The sequence below is a fragment of the Neodiprion lecontei genome, chromosome 4 (genome assembly GCF_021901455.1).
Source record: "Neodiprion lecontei isolate iyNeoLeco1 chromosome 4, iyNeoLeco1.1, whole genome shotgun sequence".
In the NCBI taxonomy this organism is placed as follows: domain Eukaryota; kingdom Metazoa; phylum Arthropoda; class Insecta; order Hymenoptera; family Diprionidae; genus Neodiprion; species Neodiprion lecontei.
In genome coordinates, this window is record NC_060263.1 from 38,325,120 (window position 1) to 38,345,142 (window position 20,023).

Here is a 20,023-nt window from a genome sequence, read left to right on the forward strand (position 1 = left end):
AGATGTGTATACGCAATTTTCCACACCTTTATAAGTCATAAAGACTAGAACAGAAATCAAACAATACAAAAGTAGTTAGTGTATTCGAGCAAGTGTTTTTTTTTTTTTTCGTTCTCACGCCATAATCGTGGATAAGGCAATGTTGATCCAAAAATTGGGTCAAATGGTTATCACTGTAGTACTCCCATCATCTGACTAGTTTAGAGAGCTAACTGAGCTGAAAGCTTTTTCAACACTTAGCTATGCTAGATGCTACAATATAACTAGCTTACATCTTACACGGGTTGTAAGTTGTGAGCTTTCAACCAGGAGAAATTTTCAATAAGCCTGAATTATCAAATGAAACGTAAATTTACAAATGATATGGGAAATAATTTTTTCAAATTTGTCCCACAAGAGATATGCTCATAAAAATGCATATTCTGTGAAGTTTCAATGCTGGTTATGTGTAAATATTGAGCTGTTGGTTTTTGAATTCTTTTTCTGAAAGCATGTGCCATCGATATCCCAATACCTTCGATACTTCTTTCTCAGTGTCTTCATAACTTCGGCTGTTTATTTTTAGCCATTGATAATGTTCTGGTGTCCAATTATTCATCTTTGACCAGGCTCCATCAAATCTTTTCAGTATCACATTTCGTCTAACAAATAAACAGCGAAGGTTTTTTGCTGTTTTCACAATCTGGAGAATTGTTGCCGTCGATATTTTATCACGAACCATCTAAGGAGCAACAACATTATAAATTTCAAACAAAAATAATAATTTGGCCAGTGAATTTGTAATTAGAAAGAGGAGTCAAGATTTGACTTTCATTAGCGGTATCGTATTTGATTAACAGGTAAAAAAATAGCATATCTAATACTACGAGAAAAGATATTTTCATTAGTCAGGAAGTCCACACAACCAAACACATTGGCATAGCGTTAACAAAGGCAAAAGTAAAGCTGTTCTTTGGTAGAAAATTTTGGGGTATAAAAATTTTATAAACAAGGTCAGACTCTTCAATCGCCTTTGATTGACCATAACGTTTATCGAAAACGCTATCATTAGCCAAAATACGTTTTTATCTCTGACATCAGTTTTGACGAGTCATATTATGGATTTAAAAAGCCTTACTACATACTTTTATTATTTTACAAAATGTTTTCAAAACTCGTCATGATAATAAGGAAACGAAAGTTGACTTTGTTGTTTATTAGTTGTAGCTTTTGTTAGCAGAAAAGAATGACTCACAACATGCAACAACGTTAAGCACACGCAGTTAGCATAAGTGCAGTGTGAAAGTAGACTGCAACCAACGCTTAGGCAGCGTTGTAAGAATCTAAACACAAGATGCTACCAGTGTGTGGAGGTTCGGGCAAGATTTGCAAAACCGAACTAGCGCTTCATCCAGTCTTTTGGAAAAATTTTTATGCTGATAATATCTGGACAATCCTTTAAATGCGTAGACTCTTAAAGTAGACTCAAAGTATGCTCCGTGAGTTGTCAACGTAAATGCTGAATGCTGTTGGAGAAAAGTATACAAATTCGATTAATATTATTGAATATCAATAATTATTATGCTGATTGAAAAATAGTCGTGAAACTTTTCCAGCAATATGTTGAATGTAATGTTTTCAAAAAAATGTATCTATATATCATGTCTGCATCTATCAATTATCTGTTTTTAGTTTTAGTGTACTCAAGCAACCTTAGTGTTTGGATTATCCATAACAATGCTATAGCATGGGATGGCTCCATCTTGGAGTGCTACATCAACAGGCAGAGCAAAGTCGGTGGGTTTCGAGCTCTCTAATTCGAAGTGAACCAGCAGATGAGGATTGTTTGCTTTCATCTTGCGCCATGCATCAATCTTTGGCTGCAAACATAGATATTTACAATAAGATTTGTCATAGCTAAATCTTGCAATGGATGTATATAACGAGCCAGCTAAAAAAGTGCCTCAATTTAGAAACTTATAAATTGACAAATAACTGTTCAATTGTATTTTTTTTTTTCGTATTTTAAATATATTTTCAATATTTTTAATTAAAATCAATAAATTGGAAGAATTTTTATAGAAGATAGTGTCAATCAATTCACTCGGTGATATGTTTTGCAGCGACTGTATTATCTCAAAAATTGCTCAACCGATTTACCTTAAATTTTAAGACCGTACCTTGGACAGTTTATCCTCTCTACCACAATCCAAATCTTTCTTTAAGCAAAATGGCAACCATATAAAGTTAAAATATGATTGTTCATAAAAATATTGCAACTTTTTTAATTTAAATGACAAAAAAAATAGCTAATAATTGCCAAGAATAAAGGACACTGAGATAAAAAATAACCACAAGCAGCAACAGGAATCAAATCTAAGTCTGAAAAGTTCAAGTGAAATACGTTGTATCATTATAATGTGAGAATAATTAACATAATATTACCAACTGAACTGTTGAATCCACAGGACTGTATCGATTTTGCAGAATATGCAAGTGTCGGAGTTTTGTGTAGCCAAGTAGTTCGATTACATCTTCGTGAAGATTTTGAGGACTAATGACAAGAATCTGAAACAATTTCTTTGTTTACTTTATTGTGCAAGCAGCAGAGAGAAAAAGTTGAAAATATATTTCAATCCAGTAGTGACTAATTTATTTTTTCATACTCCTGGCTTATGTCCATGATTCACAACGTAGTATGAAAAGGTAAATGCTCACATTCAAATTCAGAAACACACCAACATGGAGCAAGGGACATCTGTTTCTCGTTGCGTTTATCAATACAAGTTTGGATAACGTTTCCGTGCAACCTGTGCAAACTTCGTCCAATAAATGTATGGCTTCTCTATTGTCTAGCATCAAGTCAATCAGCTCCAAGCACCTCAGATTCGCCAAATTTCCCATCAATCGTTTCAGAGCTTCAAGTAATTTTCCTCCAGTTCCAAAGACCCTGATTCTTTCATGATCATCTCTGTTGGCCATGTTGCATGGAAATGTAAACTTTAATCGTCTGATCAATGTACCAACACCAGCGACAGAGGTGTTGTCAGACCCTTGCTTCTCGGTGTACCAAGATATCATATTCATGAATTCAAACAAATTGTAGAAATTCAGCATCGGCTCAAAGATGAGGGTCCGGAAATTTTTTCCAACTTTGTTGAGGCACATCGAGGTGCGCATGTGATCCAGAACATACTCCCATCCACTGTAGTAGTTGAATTTTCCACGTGTCAGTGTTCTGTCTTCCAGCACGAATAACGACCATACTCTTTGCAATTTGAATGCGTGGTACCATGACTTGCAAACAAGCGAGGCGTAGTAACGCTCGCGTATTGTTAAATAGGAAAATATTTCTTCCAGCAAAATGTCTGGAAGATCGTTCCAACAGCTGTATACTGTTCTTTGCCTCACATCATCTGAATCCTCCTCGATATCGATGTAAAGCGCTGTTAACATTATAAGTTTGACAAGAATATTTGCAATGGATTTGTTATTAGATAAATTATTTCTGGAAAAATAGAACAAACAAAAAACTAATCGAATTGTATAATTGGACGTCAAGTCAATAAAAAAACCTAGAAAATTTGCGCATTAAGTTAAGTTTACGTTTTCCAGATCTTGCCAATTTTTAGTTCATGTGTGGGATGCGTGTTGTAATATTGCGTGAATAAACTTATAGGCGAATAGGATTCGGCGTTGCTTAGTAAAAATAGTACACTAAATAGATATAGCGAATGTCTGGTTACCGACCTGATCCGAGATAACGATGACCGAGAAATTATCGAACTATTTGAAAATCTGAGGCCGGTGTGCAATTTAGCTGCGTAAATACATTCACTGCTTCATAAAAAGGTAAAAGCAGAAAGAAAAAAAAACTAGATCTTTATCGAGCTATCAGTTCAATGCCGTTTGACATTTGTGTATAACCTATAATAGGTTACCTAACTAGACTTACCTTGATCATTACCGTCAAACTTCCAGCAGCCTTTACTCATGTTTGAATTCAACGTAAAATAACGACAACATTAAAACCACTCTTTGTGCGCGTTATACTATTTATATATGATATTTCTAAAAATATACTAAAATTGAAAGCGGCCGGAACATATGATCGTCTGGCGCCATGTTAGTTTAAATAACCGGACGCACGTCACTAGCGTTGATCCTTCAGCATCGCCAACCTGCGTCGAATGACCAGGTTGAATTTCGCTGTGGGTAGGTACCCTACTCATCTCTGTAGGTACCATTGAGATTTATGACTCCCTTCACGCACGTCAGATGTCGTTGGTAAAAACTTATTTGAAAATGCTGTCTAACCGTAAAATGAGATTTGTGTCGTGAGAGTCGAAAAATTATGTTTGGATGTGGGTGAATGTTTTTCTGTTATTGTTGTACATTTCAAATCATTGTTTTAAAAGGTAAGCCTGGGTTCCAATAACGAACAAAAGATGCTCCACACTTTCCACACTTGTATTTCTAATCTGAAAAAACAAAATATCTTGTTTCAGGCTAATGTTTCGTGCCCATTTTAACGGGCGAAACTCACTCGGCGAGTTGGCTCTCCTTATTTTGAATAAAGCGAAATCGTTCTGAATTTATTAATAGACTTAAGCTGACGTCACGATCGAACCGTCATGTGTGATTTGATTGATTTAAACAGCCCAGACCCTCGTAATTCGGTTAGCTCAAGACTCCCATCTCCTCTGATACCCGGACCAACGATTGTCGCCGACAATAACGACAATAAGAAACTGAACATCGTCGAGTTTGTTCGTCATGGAAAACGTTCGAGCCTTGAGAACAATCCGTTCGACAAAGTGTACAAAGAGACCGCAGATTACATGGCCAAAAAGGATGACCCATTCGAAGTTATCTTGCAAAAGGCGCTGCAATCGAACAATCAGAGCAGCCAAAAGTTGGCAAAAAGGAGTAAGCATCGAGAGGATTTCTCGCCAAAGTGCAGAAGACATTCCGATGTGTTAAAGGTAAACAGAACCCTGGATGAACCTTTGATGGGTGAAATCCTAAACAAACATCTTAATCATGTTCAAAAATTGTCCTGGAATTTAAGTGCGAATCAGAGCATTATTAGTGATTTAAACAACACGAATTTGCTGGAGGATAATTGCTCAGATTCTTCGATGCCGAAATCACCTTTCAAAAACGTTAACAGCTTCCCCACTCCAATCGTCACTTTGATGCCGCCATCCCCAGAGAATTCCTCCCTACTGAATCAGTCCGCAATGAATGACAGTCTCTCCGAAGTCAAAGAAAATTTAGTAGAGAACAATGCAAAGGGAATCCTCGATGTCAAAGATTCTGGCTTCTCTGACCATTGTCAAAATCCTACAGATCTCGAAAACTTGTTAGTCAAGTCTTCTATGCACAGAAGATCTTTGTCACAGGGTAACAAGCCTCTGCTCATGTCTCCTGACAAAGAGGAAACCACATTTCGGCCTAGGTCCAAATCTACAGCTGATACCAACAGGACCAGAAATATCCCGAGTAATCCTCCGATTTTATCGGTATCAAATGCATCCTCCCGTTACACCGACTTCATGAATAATGGATTCATTGATATTGGCAGCAATACCGTTTCAGACTTGCTTGATATTTCGAAAATTTCTGGTACCCCCAGACCGAGTTACTACTCTTATGGTTCTCTGTCTTCCATGAACTCCGACGGCACCAACAACAAGGCTTTTATGTTGGACAGTGAGTCGTCAAAAGTGCTCAAGAGCATTTCCTCAGCTAAATCTAGTCTCAATTTGTCAAATGTCTCAAGAACGACTAGACCTGGAGATTACTTGATGAAAACTCCGTTGAAAACTTCTGTTCGAATGTCAGACTTAGCTCTCAGACTTGAAAAAGTGAAACTACAATCAGTCACTAACATCGGAGAGTTGCCTCTGTACAGCCCGAATCACAAGGTCAAGAATTTTCTACAGCTTGATGAAGTTTGTTCTGATAATACCAAAATGGAAAACTGCCAGGAGAATGATGTACAAAAAGAATCTAAATTGATAGATATTGATTGTGATAGCTACAATGCGACCTCTGTGTCGAATCATTCTTTAGATTCTGTTTTTATTGTAAGTTTAAACTGAAATTTATTTTCTGCAGTATGACGCTGAAACTAGCAGATAACATAGGTGCAAAGGTTCAAAGGGGTGACCAAGCAATGAAACTTGACAAGATTATTTGGGAAACTCTTTCGAATATATTCCTTGATATTTTATCATTTGCTCACTCCCTGAAATTCTACCAGACATATCACCTGCTGGATATCACCGGCTAGTTTCAGCGTCATTTCTGCATTGGTGTTAATGTAGTTATCAGACTTAGTACACTGGTGTATCATTGATTAATTTATTAATCACATCGGATCATTTTTAAAATAAGGTTCGAAAATTATCACTATCGAAATTCGAAAATTTATGCTTCAGCCTAATGATGTATTAACTGTTTTACTTAGGAGAATAACAACAAAGTCGATCCGATAGTGTTGCAGGATGCAAAATTACTTTCTCGAACCTTCGCCGAAGCGGCAGAACAATTCAGTTCCTGCTGTAAGTAATTTGACTAAAGAATTTAATTTCCTTAATATTTACAATAAGGTTTAATATATAATAATGTTTCTATTTTTATACCTAAAGCATTCAATAGCTCTGACGATTTACTGTCAACCTCACAATGGAACTTTGATTTCCTGCCTGCTTCAGATGATGAAATTGTAGTTGATAATTTAATTGAACTGCCTGTATCTCCTGCAAAAGGTGAAACTAGCGCAAACTCAGACCAAAACGGAAACCCGACAGAGATTGCAAGCAGCAAACCATCTGACTCAGTAATTTGTCAAGGATTCAAAGATTTAGAAAGTGAATTTATTGACCAAGACCATACCACGAATAAAGTAATGGCTGCGACATTACTTTTGGATCTTGAAAAGATAGTTCATCGAGAAAATAATCCTGAGGCAATAACATTACTTGAAAATTTAGAGAAAGTCTTGGGTATTAACTGTGAAAGCAATGCTCAGTTGTTGGCCACCTGCATGCAGGGAACCAATAACTTAAGCAAGAGTCCAAAGAGATGTTTGTCAAAATTGAGTTCCATTGAAAATATAAGACATGAAAATTTGGAAAAGAGTCATGAGGATAACGATCTTGCTGGAATGTCGAATAGTATGAAAGTTCTTAAAATACAAAATGATGTAAGCTTGGAGATGAACTTGAATGATAAAAAGGAAATAAACAAAATTGAAAAGTCTGTAATACCCGATTTTTCACCATCTACTGAGGAAAACACGGCAAACTTGTCTGAAAAGTTTAATAGTTCTAATACAGTGGAAAATGAGCAGAAAGAAGTGCAGGTTGATCAAGCAGAAGCGTTGGAGCTGATTACAAATCTTAGTAAAATATTGGGTGGACGCAACAACGAGTCTTCTCCACTTTCACTTCTCACAAATTTACGGAAAGTTTTGAACTTAGCCACAAATCAATTGAATTTTGAGAATTGCCAAACGACGAAATCCAAAAATCGAGACACACCAAAGGAGGCTAATACTGAGGCTCTGTCGCAAAAAAAAACAACAGCTGGGCCAAAACATAATACTCAGCGATCTGAAACCAAAACTAATAAGATCAAACCAGAGCGTAAAAAAAGTATAGACTCAACAATGAAGGTTCGTAAAATTCATAATGAAATAAAATATTTACTAGGTTGAATTAGTCACATTGAAGTTAAAATTTTTGTAAGTCATTTAAAATGCATCGAACTTGTTTTTCAATATAGACACAATGCACTCCTCCGGTTTTACACAAACGCAGCATGTCGCTGAGCGGCCCTAAACATAATAGTACGCCAACAGCAGTTCTGTCAAAAGCAAAAGAGAAAAAGGATTCTGACAGTACTAAGAGGGCATCATCTTGCAGTGCACTTCCCAAATCAGGTGACTAATTTAAATTACTTCCTCTCAATCAATGTTCACTGCCACGTTTTATACTACAAAATATGACATGCCCTCTGTGTTCTTATCTTACCTAGGTACGATAGAAAAATCTTCATCCATTGGACAAGAATTAGGCAAAGGTAGAGCATCTGTGATCGGAGTTACTGGCATATATAAACTGAAAAAGAAATCCATCGTAGAAAGTGCTAGCAAAAAAGGTCCCTTGAAAGCCTTAATTCCAGTAGGAAATATGCAGAGGCGAGGTAAAATTTCACCATCAATTTATTGGTTCGAATTTTCCATTGAATTTTAGAATAGAAAACTAGAAATAATTGGTTTTTATTAGATTTTTTGCTCAAACAATTACTTATATTTTCAGGGTCATTGGGTTCAAAGGGACATATATCAATACCAAGAACCCCTCCTAAATCAAGTTCCAATGTACCCCCTACTTTCACTTTCGGGACTAGCAGCACTCCGAATCCCATTATTCCAATAAGCATCGCTAAAAAATCGCCAAGGAATAAACCTGTAGCGTCCTCCACACCAGATGGTGGAGGATCCAGGAGTGGCAAAATGAAATTGCAAGTTTCGAAGAACATGGCAAAACCAAGATTCTCCTGCAACATCTCCCCTGTCTCACCATTGCCAACTCACGGTATCAGCAGCGGTTCCAAGGGTTCGCCCAAAAAGTAAGGACAGGATTTTAACTGTCTTTGAATTTGGTGTCCCTGTAATACGTAGTAATTTACGCAATATTTTGTGTGGATAAATCTATAATGTTGTGAAATCTTTATTCCGTAGCTACAGACACAACAAAACTCTGTCTCCCCCAAAAAAACGAAATTCTCAAGGGGCTCAGGGGCACAATGCAACTCTGTCTAGCATTCCGAAATATTCACCGTTGGCCAGATTTTCGAAGGATAGTTTTAAGGAGGCACTTAAAACCTTCGATATTTCTGGCTCTCCAACGAAATCGTTGGTAAAGTCAAATACTCCAAAAAAGGCACCATTTGTCCATAGCAAGAGTGAAAGTCAAATACTCAAGAGTCCTTTGAAAACTATGAACAATCAGACTACTAAATTTAAACCATTTAATCTGGTAAGCAGAACAAAGTGTTTTCATGCAAGTGACACTTGAAGAGTGGCAACCATATTTATTACGACCGTTTATTCTATTAAAAGATTTTAATGAATATTTCTGTATTTTCAGATATCTAAGATTTGCCGGGGTAACAGTGGCAGCAAGTTAGTAGATAAAGAGAACTGTGGGTAATTAAAATGTTTCCTTCTATAAAAATGTTTTTTATATACAAATATTTTTTATTCTTTGATAGTATATAATACAGTCCAGTAGTGCAGCTCCGTTGTAGTTACAATTGTCTAAAAATATCGAATTGCAAAGATCACCATATCCTGAGAGTCCATTAATAGTATTGCGGTTGTCAATGAGAATGTATATGTGAAATATTCAACCATGTAAGAATATGATTTTAAATTATTTTTATACCGAAAGTCAGAATTTATCCTCATTCTTATTTCGTATTAAAGTGTATTTGTGATATTTTTACTAACGAATCATTCATTGCCTTTGAACTTTTATTATTATCATTGTCATTCAATGCATGATCGAATCCTGAATCGCATACAAGTACACAACTCATACGAATCGTTTGCTACATGAGTCATTGAAGATAAAGTTGAGCGAAGGAAATCCGAAATTCCGCCGACCAATGAGGAATAAACTCTACATATTCTTGTTTTCCCTGAGTTTATTACTACAAAAAATATTTACTAATTATTGAACATAATTTCGCAGCAGCAATGAAAAAACTGCGTATGTAATTAACTTTTTGACTCTCGTCGTGCCGCGATGAATGTCCGGAAAAAACACAACAGGTGCAAACTTATCGAGCGATGTAGACAAAATCGATTCCGAGTTACAATAATATATGCTGTTGATTCCGGGCTGTCTGAAAACAAGACGACCGGTCACCAGCATCTTCATTTTCGTCAATACTATAAGTAAAAAAAAAATTCCACGACGCATATACGAATAGTAATTCCGCGCGTAATTCAGAGCAATTTTTTTTTAAACAACATCCGTCGTGGTCTCACTTCTGAACCTTCTGAAATAAAGGCTCATGGTCGTATCACAAGAGATGAAACACGCATTGCGCGCCTCGAGTGTTCAATCAAAAGACAGGACGAAAAGCCGGTAGGGTAAAGAAGATATTCTATTGGCCGATGGAGGGTGAACGACGACGATTAAAGTGAATGTGAGCTTGCCTTAAGACTGGGACGCCGACGCGGTCGTGCGCAGACGCCATTTTCGTGGCCACTTAGCGAACCACCAAGGCACTAAACCGACCCCGCAAAAACTCCGCCCGCGTGTCCGTATTTCGTGGCCCGTCCATGTTCGTAGCCGCACCCGGCCCGCGAGATAAAGTATTATTAAAATATCGCTGTTAATCGTGTACGGAGAATAATACTGTAGCGTGCAAACGATTCTGTGAAAAATATCGAACAAGTTAGAGTGTTGAAATATAAGTGCGGCACAGTTTCCCGGAGTCGAATCTTTTCGAGGGATCATCCGGCGAGGCGGCCAGACGGCGCGGCGCGCCTCTGAAAGAGCGCGTCGAAACGCGTTTTGTGCTTATCGACATTTGAGACAATTTTATTCAACCCAACCTCGGACCCTTGTTGGCATACTGCCGTCTTATAGGCAACACAACGGCGTGCGCGTGTCTATTCGCCTAAGAAATTGACTACGATACACTTTCATTTACTCGTATTAATTACCGCAGTCTATATCGCATCGTATTCGGCGAAGCGCAATTTTGCGCGTGGCGCAGTTCGCCCGACGTTGTTTGTCTACCTTAGCTCCGTGTATGTAATCGTTGCATGTCTTCATGTCAACGTTTCTCTGTGAAAAGTGCAGCCGCACGTACGCGGACATTCAATTAAACCACTGCAGCTCTTATTAATAATCTACTTTCTCATCCTCCGACCTAAGTTTCGATTCCTAAATCGAACACACCGTTCAATGCAACATTGTTGGGGATTAGCATACGTTCATTGTTAAAACAGCTGCCTTGTTTCAAGTAAACATCAACAAGATTATACACCCCCCATTTCTGTGAATATTTCACAATGAATATTTAACGCGGCAGAATATATCTGTCCACACGATTCAGTTTTATTTCTCCGAACCCTCCCCCACCCTTCTTCCCGGCTACTTGCCGTGTATCCAGTGCATCGTACAGCCGAAGTAGCCGACTATCGGCCGCATTGCTTCGTATTGTGACGAAGATCCTTGCCAAGCTAGGTGTGAGTCAAGGTGCACGTATATCTCCTCGCGTCTATTATGTCGTGTTTATACGTTACATAGAATTAGCAGTTTATTCCCGGAGCCAGAGTCGTTCGATCGGATCCTGTCATGCAGATTTCTTTGAGGAAGAAGAAGAATCGAAAAGGTGTCTCGAAATTGCAATAGGTAGACGGGTAATCCCATGACAATTGTACAAACTACCAGAACGAAGGAAGTACTAGTGAAAGAGTAGAGAGAAAAATCGTTAAGCGGTCCGTGCGAATTTATTAATTTTCAAATAAAAATTCACTATTTTTGTGATTGCCTAGAGTGAAAGATGCAGCATCGCGGCGGTGAATCAAAAATAAAACACGAGGAGCAAATACTGGAAGCTATAGATCAACTTCGGCGTAGAAAAGCTCGGCCAGATGCAGATAGAATTTGTAATTACTTGTTACGCAAATGTTCTGTCGATGCGCGTGATACAATCGCGGATCTACATCGGCTGATAGAAGCTGAGAAAGTGATCCAAGTAGACTATAAGGGAAACACGAGTTACCGTAATGCCTCTAAGTGGTCGAGGCTTCAACTTTACAAGAATAAACCGGAGGGATTTGTGAAAGAAAAATTGAACTCGTCAATGGTTGCGGGTGCCGTGGCGGAGTTGGTTGTGGCCGAACCGGATTACCTTGATCAGGGCGTACCGGCGGACAGATTAATCGAGCAGTTAATGAATGGAAGCACAAGTCCGACGACTCGACGCGTCGTCGATGACTTTTTGAGCAAAGAAGTGGCGAGCGGTAATTTGACAAGGTTGAACAACGGCAATTATTCCCTGGTGGCAACACCTGACATGACGCAAGAGTCCGTTCACCAGGAGAACTCTCGTCAGGAAAACGGTATAAAAAAAAACACATCCCAGAATTTGGCCGTGGTGAATGCCTACGATTTTACCGAATGCGACGACATGACCGTAACGGATTCCAGGTCAAATACACCGAAGTCGTCCGGCGAGGCGAGTCCGAAACAAGATTCGCTGAAAAAGGATGAGTATTGCGAAATCGTCACTGGCACTAAGCAAACCTTGCAAAATTCTCACAAGGATAATTCGAGCACGAAATCGCGTTCCCGTTTCATCGATAATAAGGAAGAATCCTTGAACAGGAGTAACAATCATCAGCCTAACCTTAAAAAAGCGTCGAAATCTGAACGCAAACAACGTCTTCAAGTAAGGAGTGAAGAACCGGTTGAAATTGAAATCAATTACGAAGACTATCGTACTGATCGTAAGGAAGAAACAGAGCAGAGAGATGAGTCTGAACAGCTCAGCGAGGAACGTGACGAAGAGGATGCAGGTAGAAGCTCCACTAATCCTTCGCCAACTCCGTCGTCCACTAATACTGGTGGATTCCGAAGCGCTCGCCGAAAGGTAAACCCAGTGATACTGTTTAACGATACTTTCACACCTTTGAATTTGATTTGTTTCTGCTCATCGTTCTCTTTTCTCATCATTTTCAGGAGCCTCGTATTTCTACAAGTACTCTGTTCAAAGCAAGCTGATATATTTCAGAATTGATTGTTATTTGAGCTGAAAAATAAGGCTTAGTCGAATTTTTCAATAAAATATTAGTATATGCATTCCTACTGCGATGTATTTTGGAACGACAAAAGTATTGTGTTCTTATTTCTATTGATCTCTTAGCGTTGGGTTTCATTTCTAAAACAAACAAGTTTATCATCACAATTGTTTACACAAAAACATTTTGCTCTCACTAATTAAGTCTCGGGCCATAGCGAGTCTATAATATCTTTTTACATTGTTTCTGCAGAGAGCGAAGAAAGTCTTTGATCCGTCAGACAATAATCTTGTGAGGCGAAAAAGAGGGCGGCAATCTGGTTCCCAGAACAAAACGGCAATGATCGTATCACAGGATTCTCAGGAAGCGGTAAAACCAAGTGCAAAGGAGGGTCCACACAGGCATTGCAGTCTTTGTGCAAAACAGAAGCAAGAGAGGCTTGTTGCGTGTCGAGATTGTACCGTCAGAGGTATACAGAACTCTTCGATTAATCTGTACTTGCAGATCACTTCAAGTAACTGGTAGTTTATGTATGATTAATTTTTTTCACCAGCGCATCCCAGCTGTATTTACTCGCCAGAAGAACTGATACACAAATTGGACAGTAGTTGGCAATGTGAACGATGCAAGAGCTGCACAGTTTGCTGCGAAACATCTGATGCTGTAAGTTGTTACATTGGAAGAAATGCGAACTGCTTCTCACTACCGTCTTTAAATAATGAGTTCCAGTCTGTCTTGACAATAACTTAATTTTCATTTTACAGGGTCCGCTGATAACTTGTTATTCCTGTGACGAAGCTTATCATTCTTCGTGTCACACCCCTCGGATATCAGTTACTAAGTCAACGACAAAGTGGCACTGTAACAACTGCACACAAAAGCACAGTAAAACAAATAATACACATAGCTTCAGTTCCAACACAAGCCGTCCAGTAACACCTTCACATCCATCTGTACTACCCCCTGTTTTAAGTCCGCAAGTTTCCCCTGCTAGGGGGTCTTCCGATCAAATGGATGACGATGGGCCCAGAGATGGTATTGACCCAAATATCCCGGACGCTTCCGACTGGACTTCTGAACAGGTTTATCAATATTTTGCGAGACTCTTTCCGAAAGAAGCTGAAGTTTTTAGACAGCAGGTATGACGAATTACGCTTATGATTATTCCAGGTATCTAGCAATTTCTAAAATGACATATTACTCACGATTTTACGATTTCAGGACATAGATGGTCATTCGCTATTGCTAATGAAGCGTTCCGACGTTTTGAGTAGTATGGATTTACTTCTGGGACCGGCATTGAAGATTTATCGACACGTTTTGAAACTTCAAATACGCAGAGACGACCCTAGATTGTATTGGCTATAATATAGAACATCAATCCATTTGCGTAATATTTAACTCTTTTTATTTAACTCTGCTTCACATGGATATTCGTTATTATTATTTTGAATAGTGTATTCCAAAACTACAATATCAGATTATTCTTCAATTGACAATCATCAGTGATACCTATTGATTTTCTATTTTTTTTCCTTCTTCCATAACAGTACAAAAATGACGTACTGGTCAAAATACTGCTCAATGTACCATTTGCTCGCGAATACTGTACTCTACCTTCAAGCTCAACGTAGGGAATTTTAATATTTCGTCCTTTGTATTATATTGGTTTAAAATTGAGGCGGTCGGTATGCAGTGATTGCACCTGTTTTATTGAGCTTTTTTCCATCCATAAAAATAACAAAGAAATCTATTTTGTTATTGAATCATTTTAAAGTGTTCGACGCGAAAATGAATGCACAGTATTGAAAAAAGAGAAACATCATTTGTTAAAATTGAGTACGTAATAAGTCACGTAAAACACACGATATATTGGAAACTGCATTCGTAACTTTTAGATAGTTGGGCAAAAATAAATGCAGCCGCAACTTTGTAAATATTTTGCCTCTTTGTTCTGAGAATTGTTAAAATTCTCACCACTATTTTTTAATAAAATGTAAGGTCAATTCACTCTTATAAGTTTCAACTGAACGTACCTATAATGTTTAAAACTGAATATGCTGCATTAAAACAATAACTTTGTCTATCATTATAATAACGCCAGTTGGGTGAAATAAATACTATTTATGTACCTCAATGACACATTATTATCTTTATTTTCAATCTTGCGTAATAACATGACTTAAAACTTTTTTACTGTCAAGTCTGGCACTGTATTCCATCAGAACATCTCAGTCTTGATTCATTCTAACGTACAGTTCTCTAAGTCTACAAAATATCATTTTCTATCCACCATTCTGTTTATAAACATATGGCAAGATTACTTGATAGATTTAAGAAACTGTGTATGTCAATTTAATCAAGATTTTGAGTTTTGTAAGCTAAATTTTTTCTCGAATGATATAGTTGAGATCAAAAACGTATACACGTATAGGTGTTTTATTTTCTGTTCTCGAGTGTAACCCGTTTTCCTACTGAAAAAAGAAATTAGAATATTCTTATTCATGAATATTTTTATAATATAAATGCAGAAAATGTTACGTTACATTATTATAATCGCATATTTCCGAAAAGCACATACACTGAGACTTTCAAGGTGTTCCGTAGCGCTAAGGATTACTTAGTAAATAATTTGAATAATTCATGACAGTTATCAAAACGCGTGAGACTGCGCCAGATAAAAAAAAGTATTTATAATATATATAAGATGCAGGTAAAAAACTTAAACACTGATTTTCTTAGACTCGGATCACCTTGAAGATTTTAAAGACATTGACAGAAGCTTACGTTAGTAGGTGTTTGAAGAGAAAGGATTGCATTGCTCAAAAATCTAGCGCACTAAACTGATTAACACTATTTTGAATTATATTATTTGATTATGGAAAGCGTATTAATTGTGAACTGTTCAGACGATTTATTGCTTACATAATCTTACGTAATCTTAAAAATATTAGGTGAACCTCCATTTGACAAGCAATTATTGATAGTTTAGGAAAAACAGGAAAAGGAAGTAATTGAAAAGATAAAAGTTCTGTACAGTTATCGTGCAGATATGCATAAAATTTGCATCACGCAACACAAAATTCTAATCGTTTTATATTAGTGATAAAATGTTTTTCTATTAATTATCACTTCATGTGGTTTTAAACTTGGTTTTAAGCAGTGCATTCAGACCATTTCTTTGATACTCGTACACAATAGATGTAAAGTTTAGTAAATATAATTGTCCGGATAGCAGCTGTCTAGATAGGGCCTCTCAAAAACTTTTTTCCTCTGTCGCAAATAATTTCCGTACGGTGTTATAATACTGGGTTTATAATAAGTACGTTAAAATCAAGGTCTAAATGCACGTACTCAACTAACAGTGGTAGTAAAGTTCTATATAACGACGAGTGCATAATTGTGTTTATAGATGAGTGTGTGGAGTTTTTATAAATCTAAATCAAAGTATGCATGACTGTTTATAGAGTGTATTGGTATTTTGCTATCTGGGTGATTGAAATTAATCGTCAAGTACGTCAAATAATGTGAAACAAATAGGTGTATGACGTTCCTGGGAACCAGTCTCATACTAATTCAGGCCTCCTTATCAATATCTGTTTCCAAACAAATATTTTGCCCCACCATAATTTTGATTAGGACTCTACACGCAGCTGCGCTTGCTTGGCTGTACTTTTTCTCATCACAACTAAACTGAATCAGATTTAACTGACCTAAAGTCAAAACATGATGTACCTGTCTGAACTTAAATATTTGTTTGTTTTCATTGGTTTACTCTTACGTAAGATTGGCAATGAGTCTGAATGAAAGAGACGTGTCTCAGTTACTGAGATATGTCTTTTTCACAAAGGTCCATATTGTGATTAGTGAGAGGAGAAAATTTTCCACTATTTTATAATATATATTTTTTTTTATATACGTATATTTATATATTTTTTAAAATTATTCTCGACTTAAGAGTATTTTATAATATACATATTTAAATACTTATACATATGTATTCGTGTGCAAATATGCTATGCATACCTCAAAAGTATTTGGCAACAGGCCTAAAAATTTCTGATAAATCCACATTTCGCCATTACGTAATTCATTACTCAGATTTGATTAGATTTCAGGTGGTGATCTTCGTTGTACCTTGGGTGGATTATTGATTGTTTGGTAACTTAGAGTAGTATCGGTATTTCATTTTACTTGCAAAGTTTAATGTTAGAATTTTCACGAACTTTTGTTTGAGTATTTCAGATATGATTAAGAATTACGGATTCACAATTTCTACATATGCATGCATATTATAGGTACGCCATAGGTACGAATATAACACAAACTTAATTTGAGCAAGCTAATATAGGTAGGTAATTGGTTATAAAATATTGAAAATTCAAACTTCGAATTGGTCGAACATTGATACTGCATATGCACAGAAAACATATGACAGTGCATCTTTGGAATTTGAATCACAGTTATATAGGAAAATTACGAATTTCAGTTTCAATGTACATCTTTCCTCTTTAAAATTAAACGTTCAATTCCAACGTTATCCCGCAGAAGCGAAAAACGTTTCAGTTGTTTTTGAATCTTAATTCTATATAACAGTATTTTCGAGACTTTCATTTATGCGAATTAATTCATACGCTCAGTAGGGAGAAAATTATCATGAATTGGGCATCACTATCAGATAAATCGTTTTTGAATTTGAATTCCAAAAATTCAACACAGTTGAAGTAACTTTTTTTCCATGGGTAAGTAAAAAAGTCTGAGGCAACGAGCGACTTTCGTACTCTGAATTACAACAATGTGAACTTTTGGCATATAAAGGATTATTGAAAATAACGCAACGTCTTGATAATGTATAATTTAAAAAGCTTTTTGCAGGAATTATATGGAAGCTTTTCTTCCGCATCACAAATGAGAATTTTTTAATATTTGGTCAAATGATTTAAAAGTTTATACACCATTTTTCTCCAACTTTTTGATTTGATTCGTAATGTTTCTATTTCAGATCATGACTGCTTCCATCAAGATAAGACAAATATGTAATACATAAAGAATAACGTACCTAAGCAGGAAAAAATGTAATAATCATTCAATCTTTTAGCTTATCCTAAGAAAAACATCCAAACCTCATAACATTATCATTTAGTAAACTGTAGCTTACCAAAATCTTCATAACATGTTAATCTTTGTTTTCGTTTTACATAAATTATCATCTTTTCCAAACTTTGAAATAAATTAACACGCTGCCTATGTGTTAGTAACAAATGAAGTACCTTAACTTGCGAATAAATTCATGCTTTCCTATTCAAAGCCTCTTTCATATATTTTCAACTGCAAAGAATAAAAAAAAATCTGAAATGTAGTATTGGAATACAAATAATATGTTAGCTATCTAGAATTTACCATTCATATCAATCTCGCTGTATTTGGGTGGCGGAATCTTATTTAAAGGTGCCTCGTCCAATATAAGTATTGTCAACTTATTGGAAGGGCTTGACTTTTCACTAATCAATTCTTCAGACTGCAGGTCGCTCGATTTGTCAGCGGACAAACAAAGCCAGAGAGCGGACAGTGCAGCAGCTATCATCGATGCAGCTAAAACCCACTGTGGCATCCCTGTATGTCGCGAAGCACATTGCAGCCAATCGGAACCTGGGATTGATGCTGATTGCTCGGTTTCACCAGAGTAGTCAGATGGAATGCCATAATCCACAGCCTGTTTTAGAAATGATGTCATTAGTTTTAAGAAAATACAATGACAACGAAACATAAAAGTACATGTGTTAAGGGCCAAAGTATTAGAATATGTTGCGTTATAAAATCTTCTTCGTTATTTTCTAACAAAGACTTGGATTTTTCTTTATTGAGTATCGTTAAGATCGTTAGGCAAAAAATCTTATGATCTAAAATTATTGTTCATGATAAGAATCTGTAAGAATAGATGCATATCAGTCAAGTTTGTTCGCAAAATAAGATAAGAGAAGCGAGAAGATTTTACTAGCCAATTGGCTGTGTATAATTGTCGGTCTAATTAAACTTGAAAAATTAATGTAACTCTGTCTTGTGATTAGAATTTTACAATTGTTGTTTCATCTTACATGGAACATAATTGTTTCTTGCACTACTATATATTGAGATAAGGAAATATTTGTGGACTGATCTATTTGTGTTCTTTGTGTAGACTTGCAATCTTTTCTCACCCCTGAGTCGATCGGGACTGTTTTGATGTAAGTTTGCGGTAGTTTGAATCCTTCCGAATCCCACCAGCCAGGCAAAAGCTCTTTCCTCAGTCCGGGATCGGTGAGAATATCGCTTTCGGGCATGTCAGGAGACATTAGAAGGATACTAGAATCAGGTCCCTCTTCGACGTAAATAGCGACAGAAAAGAGAGAGACGAGTTGAGATACCCGTTCCTTGGCCATAAACTCGCAGCCTGTATTGCAGGCGTAGCGATCTTGAGGGGTAGAATATGCCTCGATGCATGCTGTGAATTAATGGTGACTAATTTATCATCAAAACGAGGAGATAACATTATTTATTATTAGAACTAAGTGCATAGATGATAGAAATCAATAGCGTAGTCAAATCAGTTGGTAATTCCTTCCAGAAAAATAAAATGACAGCAACTAAAAATATAAGAATCAAAATTGAAACTCACAAGCTTCGCAGGCATCTCTTGTTCCATTTAAACTTTCAGGTTCCAAGCCATGACGAACATCGACTAGATTGAAAAAAGTACAACCTCGTTGACAGCAAGATTTGGCATGATTCGTCTGTCACAGGATACAAAAAAATTAATAAACAGGTATTGGAATGCCAAGTATGTTTACGTACGCTCCGTATGTCGTCTAGCGTTGCATGTATAAACATTGAACAAATTTTTAGACGAATAGAACCGTAATTACTCACGTCGCTAAATGACAGGGAAGTTTTGTCGCAAAGCGTGATGCAGGGGTCTTCTCGATTAACGAAATTGTAATAAACATCGCCCAGAACGTAATCGGCAATAAAAACGAGAAATACGATGAGGATTTCTTTATTTCTTTCCATCGCAACGCACGCAAGCAGCGCTCAAATGTCGCAGACGAGTACCCACTGCATGAAATATAATCCGTCGAACAAGGAGGGTTGGTATTAAAACAAAGATAGTCCTCACACGAATAATCGAGTAAATATCGATTTAATTATGGTGGGAAGGTTGCTGATTGG

The 20,023-nt window shown here is 36.9% G+C and overlaps 4 protein-coding genes across 6 annotated transcripts; 2 read left to right on the plus strand and 2 right to left on the minus strand.

The window, feature by feature from the left end:
• Positions 1 to 351: 351 nt before the first annotated feature.
• LOC107216801 lies at positions 352 to 4,166 on the minus strand. Of its 2 annotated transcripts, none has more exons than XM_015654091.2 (6): positions 3,935 to 4,164; positions 2,698 to 3,425; positions 2,425 to 2,547; positions 1,692 to 1,859; positions 1,341 to 1,505; positions 352 to 721 (listed from the first exon to the last, which is right to left on the minus strand). In XM_015654091.2, exons 1-6 carry the CDS (start codon positions 3,972 to 3,974, stop codon positions 443 to 445), a joined length of 1,503 nt encoding a protein of 500 aa, XP_015509577.1. In that variant the 5' UTR covers positions 3,975 to 4,164; the 3' UTR covers positions 352 to 442. The 2 variants fall into 2 exon arrangements, 1 of the variants encoding a protein (XP_015509577.1); XR_006903703.1 differs by having other exon boundaries at positions 585 to 721; positions 1,235 to 1,505; positions 3,935 to 4,166.
• An 83-nt stretch (positions 4,167 to 4,249) lies between these two features.
• LOC107216717 lies at positions 4,250 to 9,470 on the plus strand. Its single transcript, XM_015653993.2, has 9 exons — positions 4,250 to 4,397; positions 4,488 to 6,071; positions 6,455 to 6,548; positions 6,636 to 7,663; positions 7,774 to 7,930; positions 8,026 to 8,193; positions 8,310 to 8,622; positions 8,735 to 9,032; positions 9,144 to 9,470. Exons 2-9 carry the CDS (start codon positions 4,614 to 4,616, stop codon positions 9,204 to 9,206), a joined length of 3,579 nt encoding a protein of 1,192 aa, XP_015509479.1. The 5' UTR covers positions 4,250 to 4,397; positions 4,488 to 4,613; the 3' UTR covers positions 9,207 to 9,470.
• Positions 9,471 to 10,309: 839 nt separating this feature from the next.
• LOC107216783 lies at positions 10,310 to 15,223 on the plus strand. Of its 2 annotated transcripts, none has more exons than XM_015654073.2 (6): positions 10,310 to 11,426; positions 11,570 to 12,669; positions 13,070 to 13,286; positions 13,371 to 13,480; positions 13,582 to 13,956; positions 14,039 to 15,223. In XM_015654073.2, exons 2-6 carry the CDS (start codon positions 11,578 to 11,580, stop codon positions 14,183 to 14,185), a joined length of 1,941 nt encoding a protein of 646 aa, XP_015509559.1. In that variant the 5' UTR covers positions 10,310 to 11,426; positions 11,570 to 11,577; the 3' UTR covers positions 14,186 to 15,223. The 2 variants fall into 2 exon arrangements, with proteins under 2 accessions (XP_015509559.1, XP_046594406.1); XM_046738450.1 differs by having other exon boundaries at positions 10,310 to 11,260.
• On the minus strand, positions 14,947 to 19,975 carry LOC107216793 (transmembrane protein 59). The gene is made up of 5 exons (XM_046738455.1): positions 19,724 to 19,975; positions 19,473 to 19,587; positions 19,015 to 19,298; positions 18,218 to 18,530; positions 14,947 to 18,145 (listed from the first exon to the last, which is right to left on the minus strand). Exons 1-5 carry the CDS (start codon positions 19,862 to 19,864, stop codon positions 18,132 to 18,134), a joined length of 867 nt encoding a protein of 288 aa, XP_046594411.1. The 5' UTR covers positions 19,865 to 19,975; the 3' UTR covers positions 14,947 to 18,131.
• Positions 19,976 to 20,023: the final 48 nt, after the last annotated feature.

What these genes read in the sequence shown, in the direction of transcription:
- LOC107216717 (XM_015653993.2), top strand. Translation starts at nt 4,614, where the DNA reads ATGTGTGATTTGATTGATTTAAACAGCCCAGACCCTCGTAATTCGGTT. An exon ending in AGAACAATTCAGTTCCTGCT is followed by an intron (nt 6,549 to 6,635) that starts GTAAGTAATTTG and finishes TTATACCTAAAG; the next exon opens with CATTCAATAGCTCTGACGAT. An exon ending in CAGTGCACTTCCCAAATCAG is followed by an intron (nt 7,931 to 8,025) that starts GTGACTAATTTA and finishes TATCTTACCTAG; the next exon opens with GTACGATAGAAAAATCTTCA.
- LOC107216793 (XM_046738455.1), bottom strand. Translation starts at nt 19,864, where the DNA reads ATGGAAAGAAATAAAGAAATCCTCATCGTATTTCTCGTTTTTATTGCC. An exon ending in CTTCCCTGTCATTTAGCGAC is followed by an intron (nt 19,588 to 19,723) that starts GTGAGTAATTAC and finishes ATCCTGTGACAG; the next exon opens with ACGAATCATGCCAAATCTTG. An exon ending in AAGAGATGCCTGCGAAGCTT is followed by an intron (nt 19,299 to 19,472) that starts GTGAGTTTCAAT and finishes ATTAATTCACAG; the next exon opens with CATGCATCGAGGCATATTCT.
- LOC107216801 (XM_015654091.2), bottom strand. Translation starts at nt 3,974, where the DNA reads ATGAGTAAAGGCTGCTGGAAGTTTGACGGTAATGATCAAG. An exon ending in TGGATTCAACAGTTCAGTTG is followed by an intron (nt 1,860 to 2,424) that starts GTAATATTATGT and finishes CTATGTTTGCAG; the next exon opens with CCAAAGATTGATGCATGGCG. An exon ending in TGGATAATCCAAACACTAAG is followed by an intron (nt 1,506 to 1,691) that starts GTTGCTTGAGTA and finishes TTTCTCCAACAG; the next exon opens with CATTCAGCATTTACGTTGAC.
- LOC107216783 (XM_015654073.2), top strand. Translation starts at nt 11,578, where the DNA reads ATGCAGCATCGCGGCGGTGAATCAAAAATAAAACACGAGGAGCAAATA. An exon ending in TCCGAAGCGCTCGCCGAAAG is followed by an intron (nt 12,670 to 13,069) that starts GTAAACCCAGTG and finishes TTGTTTCTGCAG; the next exon opens with AGAGCGAAGAAAGTCTTTGA. An exon ending in CTGAAGTTTTTAGACAGCAG is followed by an intron (nt 13,957 to 14,038) that starts GTATGACGAATT and finishes TTACGATTTCAG; the next exon opens with GACATAGATGGTCATTCGCT.